Raw genomic sequence first — 12,738 nt, 5'->3', positions numbered from 1 at the left:
AGGGCCCTCTGCATTTGACCCTCTTGGTATTTCTCTCCCTTAGGAGCTAAAGGAGGAGTTCACCCGGATTCTGACAGCCAACAATCCACACGCACCCCAGAACATTGTCAGGTACAGCTTCAAAGTAAGTCATCTCCTCTGGGGTTGGGCCCTCTAGGTGCTCCTTGGTCTGGTGACTTGCTCTGTGGCCTCTCTGCTATTAAAGAGCTCACCTTTAGGAGTTCCTGTCATGGCGCAGTGGTTAACGAATCCGACTAGGAACCATGAGGTTGTGGGTTCGATCCCTTGCTCAGTGGGTTAAGGATCCAGCATTGCTGTGAGCTGTGGTGTAGGTTGCAGACGCGGCTTGGATCCCGAGGTGCTATGGCTCTGGTGTAGGCCAGCGGCTACAGCTCCAATTGGACCCCTATCCTGGGAACCTCCATATGCCGTGGGAGTGGCCCTAGAAAAGGCAAAAAGACAAAAAATTAAAAAAAAATAAATAAAGAGCTCAACTTTAAACTGAGGTCTCTGGAAGTTCCCATTGTGGCTCAGTGGGTTAAGAACCCGACTAGTATCCATGAGGATGCAGGTTCAATCCCTGGCCTCACTCAGTGGGTTAAGGATCCAGCCTTGCTGTGGCTGTGGTGTAGGCCAGCAGCTGCAGCTCCAATTTGACCCCTAGCCCAGAACTTTCATAGGCCAAGGGTGCACTGTAACAAGAAAAAAAAACGTAACCTGAGGTCTTCAGTGGGAACCCTGAGACTGTACATGGAGTTTTCCAGAAGTTTTTGAGATTTCTTTATGGCTCTCCCTTCAGCCTTTGCTAACTGCATTGTCTTAAGTACCCTGCTGGGCCACTCTGTTCAGGAATCCCAAAGTGAATCATTTGGTTAGAAAAATACTTTTTCCAATGCACACAACGTGTTTGTCACTAGAGTCAACTGCTGGGTCTCCAGGGGCTGGGGGCAGGGGGGTTCCTCCAGCCAGACACCTGGTGGAGGAGAGGCTCCCTTCTGGACAATGAGCTGGCCTGTCCCTCCCACTGGCAAAGGCCCCCGCAGGCTCAACACAGCCAGGCAGGCAGCCAGCTCCATCAGGGCCTGCCTTTGGTACACGTTGTCTGGGCACCGTCTCACTTGGGAGGCACTTGGGAGGCACGTCTTTAATGGGGAGAACACTGTTTTCAGCCACAGCAAGGTCAGCTCCTGTGAGAACTGACTGAAGAAAACTTGCAAATATGATTTGAGCTGAAGTGGAAGTGATCAATGTGTTTTTTATTTCATTATTTGAAGATCTGTTTATTCCATGCTCACTGTGTGCCAGTGTCTCATTCTATGTTAGAATTTTACATAGGGTATCTCATCTAATCCTCAGGTTTCTAAAACAGAAACTATTTTTATCTTCATTTTATCAAAACCAAGGATAAATTAGATGAAACAAGTGACAAAATCACACAGCCAGGCTTCAAAGCAAAATTTGGACTGGTTCGCGTTGAAAGCAACATTATACTGATTCTTTTTAAAAATTTACACACCACACACACACACAAACACACACACTTTCGAATATATGATAGAAATCTAGAAACCCTGGTACAAATTTCAAAAGATTCAAAAGAACAATGAAAATACAATGAAAATTAAACCTCCCTCTTCTGACCCTCTCCTTGCGGACAATCACTATTAGCAGTTTCTCTCTCTTTTTTTGGCTACACCCAAGCCATGTGGAACTTCCTAGGTCAGGAATCAAACCTGTGCCACAGCCATGACCTGAGCCTCAACAATGACAATGCCAGATATCTAACCTGCTAGGCCACCAGGGAACTCCTCTTTCTCTTTTTTAAAAACAGTTTTATTGAGAGATAATTTACATACCATAGAATCCCTATTTAAAGTGTACAATTCACTTGCTTTTAGCATATTCACAGATTATGCAACTATCACCACAATCAATTTTAGACCATTTTCATTTCCCCCAAAAGACACCCCATACCTCTTAGCTGTCATTCTCTGTCCTTTTTTTTTTTTTTTTTTTGCTTTATGAGGCTGCACTTGTGGCATATGGAAGTTCCCAGGCTAGGGGATCCGAGCCATGTCTGCAACCCACACCACAGCTGGATCCTTAACCCCCTGAACGAGGCCAGGGATCAAACCCGCATCCTCATGGATACTAATCGGATTCGTTTTCACTGCATCACAATGGGACCTCCCAGGGTCCTCTATTCTTTCCAGCCTTAGGCAACTATGAATCCATTTTCCATCTCCATAGATTTGCCTGTTCTGGACATTTCATATAAAAGGAATCAAACAATATGCCATCTTTTGTGACTGGCTTCTTTCATTTAGCATGCTGTTTTCAAGCTTCTTCCATGTTGTAATATGTATCAGTACTTCACTTTTTATTGCCACATAAAAGTTGTATGAACGTACCATATTGCACTTATTCATTCATCAGTTATGGACATTTGGATTGTTTCTGCTTCTTGGCTGTTATGAATAATGCTGCTGTGAACATTTATGTACCAATTTTTGTGAACTGCTTTTTGGACACACTGTTTCTTATTTCGGATTGAGTAGGCAGCCCCCTCCACAAAGAGGTTGGAACAAATCCAGATGTATTTCTTCAGAGCTTCCACTCTGGAGTTGCGCTGATGGCATTCCTTGGGCAGCCCGTAAAGGGGGAGAGGGCGCTGCCTTGTCCCCCTGAACTTATGCTGGAGTGGGATGCACTGAGCTCTATGGGCTCCTGTTCTGACATCTGAAAGAAGGTCTCTCTAGGACTCAGTGTCCCGGCCATGGGAGGCATGTCATGGGCAGAGGGTTGGTGCCAGTGCACCTCCCTTGCCCTCTGGGTAGCCCAGTTATTAGAAAAAAATTCCTGTGAGTCAGCTGAAGGCTGGGTAGCTATAGACCACACCCTCCCAGGCAGGCTCACCTTATCCAAGCTTCTAATGCTGCCCAGGCCCGTCTGGCATCCTCCTGCAGAGCTGGTCTCCATTTTGTTGGTCCTTTACTGAGATCCAAGAGCTTTTGGTCTCCAAAATTTCCTTGAAGTGCTGAACTGAAGAGGCAGATGGTTCAGATCTAGGCATGCCTCACCTCCTTTCGCAGAAGCAATGGGATTTGAATTCCATCCCTAAACTGAAGAGGAAGGTCCTAGTCAATCCTGAGGACAGGATGAAGATGAAATCTTTCTCTCTCTCTGTCTCTCTTTTTTTTTTTTTTTTTTGCTTTTTAGGGCCACACCCTCAGCATATGGAATTTCAGGCTAATGGCAGAAACAGCTGCCGGCCTGCACCACAGTCTCAGCAATGTGGGATCCCAAGCCGTGTCTGTGACCTACACCCTACACCACAGCTCACAGCAACAATGGATCCTTAACCCACTGAGCGAGGCCAGGGATTGAACCCGCATCCTCATGGATGCTAGACTTATTTGTTTCTGCTGTACCACAACGGGAACTCCAAAAATGAAATCTCAAATGACAACTATAGGGATAATTTATTCCCATGGGACTCTCCATTGTCATAATAATAGTTACTATTTCATTTTTATTTTATTTTTTGCTTTTTTTTTTAAAGAAAAAAAGCACCTACGGCACATGGAAGTTCTTAGGCTAGCAGTAGAATCAGAGCTACAGCTGCTGACCTCTGCCACAGCCACAGCAACGTGGGATCCAAGCCACGTCTGAGACCTACACCACAGCTCGCCAGATCCTTAACCCACTGAGCAAGGCCAGGGATCAAACCCGCGTCCTCATGGATATTAGTTGGATTTGTTAACTGCTGAGCCACAATGGGAACTCCTCTTTCATTATTTTCAATACTTAAAACTGTTCTGCAAATTAGATATTATTATCTTCATTTTGCAGGTGAAGAGATTAAGGATTAGCGTGGTTAAGCCCCAGATCATGCAAGTAATGGGGGCAGAATCAAGAGTTGAATCCAATTCTGCCCACATCCACAGACCATGCTCTAAACCACTGCACTATCCCTTCTCCTCATTCATCTGAGTTACTGAGAGAGGAAGAGCTTTGTGATGACTTTTTAAGGCAGGGTGTCCCAACATGTGTGCAAAACCAGTCATTCTTGCAGTCCTCCAGGGACAGCTGTGTCTGGTACATTTGGGGCCATGGGTGTGCCAGACAAATGTAATCATTTTCTCGATGACTTGTAAAAGTATTGGAAAGAACTGTTTTTAAGAAAGGAAGGGACGGGAGTTCCCACTGTGGCCCAGTAGAAATGAATTCAACTAGCATCTGTGAGGATATGAGTCCAATCGCTGGCCTCGCTCAGTGGGTTAAGGATCCGGCATTGCCATGAGCTGTGGTTTAGGTCACAGACGTGGCTGGGATCTGGTGTTGGTGTGGCTGTGGTGTAGGCCAGCAGCTGCAGCTCTCATTTGACTGCTAGCCTGGGGAACTTCCATATGCCGAAGATGCAGTCCTAAAAAGGCAAAAAAAAAAGGAAGGGACCCCTGGTCTCAAAGTCAACTTTGGGATTAGGATGCTGATCAATGAGGGGGGCGGCCTAGAGGAACCAGGCTATAGGCTCTGTGAAAACAGGGCTCATGTCTGCTTTTGCTAAGCTTTATAGCTCCTAAACCTAGGAAGTACTTGGCTCATTGTGTCTATGCAAAAATGACTTGTTAAAGAAGGAATGAACAAGGATGCCTGGCCCTTAATACTAGCCCCACTTCTCATTTGCTATGTGACCTGACAAGCACCAAACGCAAACCTTTTCTAGATTTCTGTGATCCTCTTGTATGGAACAGGGGAATTGGGAACTTGGTGTCTCTGAAGATCTATTCAGCCCAGGCATCCACTCAACAGAGTGGAGAAAAGGCCAGGCCAGGTGTGTGTGGTGCCTGTATGTGACCTCTCTGAGGTGGCCACACAGGAGCCCTTAGCATGGATGTAGGGGCCAGTGGCAGGTAAATCCAGAGCTGCTCAGAGGTGGAAGTAGGTATTTTATTTTATTTTGTTTATTTCTTTATTTATATTTTTAGGGTCACACCTGCAGCATATGGAGGTTCCCAGGCTAGGGGTCAAATCGGAGTTATAGCTGCTGGCCTATACCACAGCCGCAGCAACGTGGGATCTGAGCCAAGTCTTTGACCTACACCACAGATCACAGCAACGCCGGATCCTTAACCCACTGAGCAAGGCCAGGGATCGAACCTTCATCCTCATGGATACTAGTCTGGTTTGTTAACTGCTGAGCCACAAGGGGGAACTCCTGGAAGAACGTGTTTTAAAATATGTCTTCAACAGCTACATGTAAAATAATGAAATTAAAACACCCCTCCACACCATATACAAAATAAACTCACAATCTATTAAGGACCTAAATGTATGACTGGAAACTATGAAACTCCTAGAGGAAAACACAGACAGAACACTCTGACATAAATCATACCAGTATTTTAGGGGGAGGGCTGTCTCTCTCATAAAGCAAAGGAAATAAAAGCAAAAATAAACATGAGACCTAATTAAACTTAAAAGCTTTTGCACAACAAAGGAAACCATCCACAAAATGAAGAGACAACATACTGAATGGCAGAAAATATTTGCAAGTAATATGACTGAAATGGGAGTTAATATCCAAAATATATAAATAGCTCTTACAGTTCAACATCAAAAACCCCAAACAACCGGATTAAAAATGGGCAGAAAAACTTTCCTTGAAAAAGATGCATGCACCCGTATGTTCATTGCAGCACTATTCACAATAGCCAAGACAAGAAAACAACCTAAATGTCCATCAACAGATGAATGGTTTAAGATGATGTGGTATTTGGAGTTCCTGTTGTGGCGTAGTGGTTAACGAATCTGACTAGGAACCATGAGGTTGCAGGTTCGACCCCTGGCCTTGCTCAGTGGGTTAAGGATCCGGCGTTGGCGTGAGCTGTGGTGTAGGTCACAGATGTGGCTTGGATCCTACGTTGCTGTGGCTCTGGCATAGGCTGGCAGCTACAGCTGCAATTGGATCCCTAGCCTGGGAACCTCCATATGCCACGGGAGCGGCCCTAGAAAAGACAAAAAAAAAAAAAAGAAGAAGAAGAAGATGTGATATATATGCACAATGGAATACTACTCAGACATAAAAAAGAACAAAATAATGCCATTTGCAGCAATATCCAGCAATATGGATGGAACTAGAGACTCTCCTACTAAGTGAAGTAAGTCAGAAAGAGAAAGACAAATATCATGTGATATTGTTTATATCTGGAATCTGGTCTAATATATGGCACAAATAAGTCTTTCCACAGAAAAGAAACTCATGGACTTGGAGAATAGACTTGTGGTTGCCAAGGGGGAGTGGGAGGGAGCGGGATAGACTGGGAATCTGGGGTTAATGCATGCAAACTATTGCCTTTGGAATGGATAAGCACTGAGATGCTGCTGTATAGCACAGAGAACTATATTTAGTCACTTGTGATGGAGCATGATGGAGGATAATGTGAGAAAAAGAATGTATTATATATGTATATGTGACTGGTCACTTTGCTGTACAGTAGAAATTGACAGAACACTGTAAACCAACTATAATGGAAGAAATAAAAATCATTATTAAAAAATGGGCAGTAGACCTAAATAGACATTTTTCCAAAGAGGACCCATAGATACTAACAGACATATGAAAAGATGCTTGGAGTTCCTGTTGTGGCACAGTGGTTAACGCATCCGACTAGGAACCATGAGGTTGCAGGTTCGACCCCTGGCCTCGCTCAGTGGGTTAAGGATCCGGCATTGCCACGAGCTGTGGTGTAGGTCGCAGACTCGGCTCAGATCGCATTGCCGTGGTTGTGGTGTAGGCTGGTGGCTACGGCTCCGATTGGACCCCTAGCCTGGGAACCTCCATATACCACTGGAGCAGCCCTAGAAAAGGCAAAAAAAGACAAAAAAAGAGAGAGAGAGAGAGAGAAAAGAGAAAAGAAAAGATGCTCAACATGGCTAATCATCAGGGAAATGCAAATCAAACGCACAATGAGCTATCACCTCTCGCCTGTCAGAAAGGCTATCATCAAAAAGACCAGACAGCAAATGTTGGTGAGGACTGGAGAAAAGAGAACCCTCATACACTGTTGGCGGGAATGTAAATTGATGCAGACACTGCGGAAAACATTGTGGAGGTTTCTCAAAAACTGAAAACTAGAACTACCATATGACCCAGGAATTCTACTCCTGGGTATATATCTGGAAAAGACAAAAACATTAAATCAAAAAGATATCCACACCCCAATGTTCACAGCAGCACTATTTACAGCTGCCAAGATATGGAAGGAAACTATATGTCCAACAGATGCATGGCTAAAGATGCAGTGTATGTGAGTGTGTGTATGTGTACAGACACTCACACACAGTGGAATACTATTCAACCATAAAAATGAAATTTTGCTCTTCACAACAACATGGATGGACTTGGGGTATTATGCTAAGTTAAATAAGTCAGACAGAGAAAGACATTTTATGACATCACGTGTATGGAATCCAAAAAATATAGCAAACTAGGGAGTTTTCTGGTGGTCTAGTGGCTAGGACTCGGCACTTTCACCACTGTGGCTTGGGTTCAATCCCTGATCTGGGAACTGAGATCCCATATAAAGCCACTGCCTGCTGTGACCATATGTATATATCAAACTAGTGAACATTAAAAGAAAAGCAGACTCACAGATACAGAGAACAAACTAGAGGTTCCCAGTAGGGAGAGGGAAGGAGGAAGGGCAATAAAGGGGTAGGGGATTAAGAGGTACAAACGATTGCGTATAAAATAAGTTACAAGGATATATTATACAACACGGTGAATATAGCCAATATTTTATAACTATAATTAGAATATAACTTTTAAAATTGGGAATCACTGTATTAAACACCTGTAACTTATCTAATATGGTACATCATATATACTGCAATAAAATTAATTAATTTATTTATTTTGTCTTTTTCGGGCTGCACCCACAACATATAGAGGTTCCCAGGCTAGGGGTCAAATCAGAGCTACAACTGCTGGCCTGCACCACAGCCACAGATCTGGGAGTCAGATCTGAGCCACGTCTGCGACCTACACCACAGCTCACGGCAATGCTGGATCCTTAACCCACTGACCGAGGATCAAACCCGCATCCTCGCGGATACTAATCAGGTTTGTAACCCACTGAGCCACAAAGGGAACTCCAATACTTCAATAAAATTTAAAAAGCAGAGCCAAGCCCCCAAAAATGTCTTAATGAGAAGTTAAAAAACCAACAACTTCATTTGCTTCCTCTTCTTTAAACTAGAATGCAGTGAAAACATCAGGCTAACTAAGGATTTCGTAAGTTAGAACTCTGTTAACAGAAGGACTATCTTAGACCTTTAGTGTGAAGGCAGATTATATGCTGAACCCTGCCCTGTGGAGGCCCCCCTGGTCTGACTCAGCCCCCTTGTTTCCTAGGAAGGCACATATAAGCTAATTGGCTTTGTGGACCAACTGGCAGTTCACTTCAGCCAGGTCGGGAACCTGATCCCCAAGGACTCGGATGAAGGCCGGCGACAGCACTACCGTGATGAGTTAGCAGCAGGTGAGCCTCTAGGCCAGCCTGAGCCTGCAGCCCAGAGCCTGGTCCCCTTTCTCTGGTCCCTCCAGGAAGTAGATGGCTGAGCCCAGAACTTTGCAGAGCCTCTACTTACCTAAAGTCTAACAGCTGTCCCGTGTAGGTCTGGAAACTAACCCATGAGGCTCAGGCCAAGAACCCTGGGGCAGGCGAGGTCTGAGGCCCTGCCAGGGAGGGGGCAGTGGGCTGGACGTCGGGCTCAGCAGCAGTATCCTATCAAGGTTCTCAGGAGTCTGCCAAGGTGGTGATTTCAGAAACGGAAATCCTTGAAGAAGAAGAAGAGCCCAAGGAAGCCGAAGCTGGGAGTCAGACAGATGTGCCTACTGCTGAGGTTCAGTATAAAATTGCTTTCCACCTCCAGGCTTCAGGGGTGACCCACTGGGGTGGGGGCTGAAGGTGAGAAAAGGCTACTGGAGTTCCTGTTGTGGCTCAGTGGGTTTCGAACCCTACTAGTATCCATGAGGTTGCAGGTTCGATCCCTGGCCTCGCTCAGTGAATTAAAGGATCCGGCATTGCCATGAGCTGTGGTGTAGGTTGCAGATAAGGCTTAGATCTGGTGTTGCCGAGGCCAGCAGCTGCAGCTCCAATTTGACCCCTAGCCTGCAAACGTCCATAGGCTGCAGGTGCAGCCCTAAAAAGCAAAAAAAAAAAAAAAAAAAAAAAAAAGAGGCTACAAGGTGCCAATGCCTCTGGCATCATCACTCTCTCCCCACTTCGGTCCCATCCCAGGACACAACTCCTCCCCACTCCCAATTCCGCAACACCTTCTCACAGCTGAGTCCTGGGCCTGTGGGTCCTTTCTTTCTTTCTTTTTTTTTCCCAGGCATCTGAGAAAGTGGCTGAAGAAGAACTGATAACTCCTAAGCAACCCAAGGAGCGAAAGCTCACCAACAAGTTCAACTTCAGTGAGAGGGCGTCACAGACCTTCAACAACCCCCTCCGGGTAGAGCACTGCCCCCCAGCCCTTTGCCTCTCAGCTCTGTGCATAGTGAGGTGGGGGGAGCAGGCCTGACCCCAGCCCCTACAGCCCTCAGCTTGGCAGGGTGACAGAGACAGAGCAGAAGAAACAGTTTTTTCTCTCCATGGAGAGCTGGGAGCTCATGTTCAGGTCCCTGGGCTGAGCGACTGGATCTTGAGTTGGCCTTGAAGAGGAGGCAGGGATCTGGGGACGGGAGGGGAGGCCAGCAGGTGCCAGGGAGGCAGGACTCGGAGCCAGTCTGACCGAAGTGGATGGTCTCTGTGACGGCCTAGCTAGTAGTGCCCTCGCTCCTCGGTGTGGAGGACCCCGAGCGCCGGGTTGACAGAACCTCTCAGGGTTTCAGGTGAGAGACTAGCGTGTGAACAGCAACACTCTACAGGAATCAGTCTGTGAATGGAGTGCAGACGTCTACACAGTGGGCTTTCGGTAGCTCCTAATCCCCCTCTGCAGTCCCTGTGCTGACATCCAGGAACCTGGGGGATACATGATGGAGAGGGGTGCGATCCAACTCGACCCCTAGCCTGCAAACTTCGATAGGCTGCAGGTGCAGCCCTGAAAAGCAAAAAAAAAAAAAAGAGAGAGAGAGAGAGAGAGAGAGAGGCTACAGGTGCCAACACCTCAGAGACCCCACTACTGGGGGGAAACCTTCTCAAGGTGAGGAATGTTAGCCCAAGGGCCTGCCAGAGGTTGACCTCCGGTCCCACATCTGGAGGCTGGCCAAGGCCTGACCTCTTGCCGATCTGTCCATCCCCCACTTGGAGTTCCTCCTGGTCGAAACTGGCAGAGTCAGGCTACGCTGCCCCAACTTTCTAGCTCAGGCTTCTTCTGAAGGAGGCTTGGATGGGGAGGTTAGGCTTTCTCTGCATCGTTTTCTCCTTTACTCAGGCCTTTACTTCTCCAGCACTGTGTCCCACCCTCCCCTCTGCTCCAACCAACATGCTTCACCAGTGGACATACTACTGGGTGAAGTGAGAAGGAAGTGAGGGCTTTCTCTGCGTCACTTGTTATTTTTCTCTAGGACCGAGAATGCCAGATGGAGCCTCCTCCCAGGACAAACTTTTCAGCCACAGCCAATCAGGTGAGACCCTGGGCCAGTCTAGAAGCCATCACTCCTCTCCCTGTATCGTAGTCTTGCTCCCTTGGCAACAAGGGAGACAGGTGTGGTCAGAGTCCCCTGGAAGTCTGCCCTTCTCATCCACCCACCTACCTGCTCCCTTGGCAACAAGGGAGACAGGTGTGGTCAGAGTCCCCTGGAAGTCTGCCCTTCTCATCCACCCACCTCCCTGCTCCCTGTGCTGGCTCTGAACACCAGGCACATGAGATAGTGGGTCCCCACCCACTGAGCTCTGAATCTGCCCAAAGCAAGACTGTCCATGGGCAAAACAGGTATGGCTTCTGGAAGTTTCTCCAAGACTGGGGAGAAGATTCATCCCCCTGGACTCTGCAGCCTGTGGTACCTCGTGGCTGACTCTGAAGCATTAGCACTCTGACCCTGCCCTTCCAGAGCCTTCAGTACTCCTGCATACCCGCCTTCCCCATCTGTGTCTACTGGAGAGCCATGCTGATTTGGGCAGGATAGGGTGCCAGGTGACCTGAGCTCAGACCCCACTCTGCTGTTCTCAGTGTTAGATCCTAGGCAAAATATGTCACCCTAATGCCTCAGTTTCTTTCTCTGTCAAATGAGGATGACAAGCAGCACCCCCAACCAGGGTTGTTGGAGGGCTCTAAATGAGATGACGCACACTGAAGTACTGTGCAGTGTGGAGAACTGACCCATGGATGAATTAGGAAATGTAAGGTGTGCCTATCTGGCCTCCAGGTGGCAGTGAGTGACTGCTCAGCTCTGGGGAGCACACGGTGTGATCTGGGGTATCTGCCCAGTCCCAGAGCTGCTTCCTCTGCTACTATCCTTGGGCTTCTCTCCCTGTCAGATCCCCTTAGCAGGGGTTCCTTTACTTTTTGTTTACCTTTTCAAGCTGAGAAGGTATCATCAGAGTGGTAGACAGCCAGCTTGAGCCATAATGTTTATCCCATCTCAATAGGGGAAGTTGGTTTTAAAATTTCCTAGTTCAAAAAAAAAAAAAAGTTTCCCCTGTGACACAATGGGTTAAGAATCTGACTGCAATGGCTCAGGTCACTGTGGAGGCACAGGCTCAATCCCCGGCCTGGCACAGTGAGTTAAAGGAGCCAGCATTGCTGCAGGTGCATCATAGGTTGCTGCTCTGGCTCAGATTTGAACCCTGGCCTGAAAGCTTCCATATGCTGCAGGTGTGGCCATAAAAATAAATAAATAAATAAAATTTCCTAGTTCAGAGTCTCATAAATCACCAATAAAAATCTGAGCTGGCTGATCTTTGCCCATTTGTTCTGCCTGGTGGAGGTGAATGATACCAATATCCAGCTGACGGCTGAGCCCCTGGGTTGCAGGGTGGAAAGGCCAGCCCAGGGGGTGCCCTGAGAGCCCCTTCCTTCCTGTCTTGGAGCTGACAGCTAGCAGAGGAGACAGACATGGACTGCATAATTACAGAGGGCCAAGTAGAGGATACTCTGAAGTCACGTGGTGGGTTGGAGCTTGACTCCTCAAGCCCTAAAGGCTGAAGGGGAGCTGGCTGGGTGGAAGATTTTGCCCTGAGATGATCCTTCTCATCTCTCCCTTTCCTAGTGGGAGATCTATGATGCCTACGTAGAAGAGCTCGAGAAGCAGGAAAAGACCAAGGAGAAGGAGAAGACGAAAACCCCAGTGGCTAAAAAAATGGGGAAGATGGCCATAAGGAAGATGACATCTATGGAGTCTCAGGTTTGGAGAGGGGTCCCCTGGCTCTGTCACAGAGATTGACTGAGTGGGACCTTGGCTCCTGGGTAGACAGAAGCCTGGCTATCTGGGAGGATTTCACAGACACTTAAGGGGGTATGATAATGATACTTATGAAGAGTTCTTTCCTTGTGGGAAGGTATCAAGAGAGTTATAACCGCCTCTGGCATTCCGTACCTCCCCTCAATGTTATATGGGTCTGGAGCCTAGCAGGGATTTGGGAGTATTGGGCTAGGGGGCAAGAGAACTCATGAATGTTATTTAAAAGCCCCTGGAAGGGGAGTTCCCGTCATGGCTCAGTGGTTAATGAATCTGACTAGGAACCATGAGGTTGTGGGTTTGATCCCTGGCCTTGCTCAGTGGGCTAAGAA

The 12,738-nt window shown here is 47.2% G+C and overlaps 1 protein-coding gene across 2 annotated transcripts in view; it reads left to right on the top strand.

Moving 5' to 3' along the window:
• Positions 1-12,738, top strand: part of DNAI1 (dynein axonemal intermediate chain 1) — a 79,687-nt gene that overhangs the window by 36,413 nt on the left and 30,536 nt on the right. For both annotated transcript variants that reach the window (XM_047755143.1, XM_047755142.1), the window contains exons 4-9: positions 44-124; positions 8,417-8,543; positions 8,798-8,907; positions 9,400-9,519; positions 10,574-10,633; positions 12,218-12,352. In XM_047755143.1, coding sequence (XP_047611099.1) covers positions 44-124; positions 8,417-8,543; positions 8,798-8,907; positions 9,400-9,519; positions 10,574-10,633; positions 12,218-12,352 — 633 coding nt within the window. The remainder of the gene's footprint in view (positions 1-43; positions 125-8,416; positions 8,544-8,797; positions 8,908-9,399; positions 9,520-10,573; positions 10,634-12,217; positions 12,353-12,738) is intronic.

This window comes from Phacochoerus africanus, chromosome 12 (assembly GCF_016906955.1).
Source record: "Phacochoerus africanus isolate WHEZ1 chromosome 12, ROS_Pafr_v1, whole genome shotgun sequence".
In the NCBI taxonomy this organism is placed as follows: Eukaryota; Metazoa; Chordata; class Mammalia; order Artiodactyla; family Suidae; genus Phacochoerus; species Phacochoerus africanus.
Note: the sequence above shows the minus strand (reverse complement) of the source record. Positions and strands in the feature narration are given on the sequence as shown.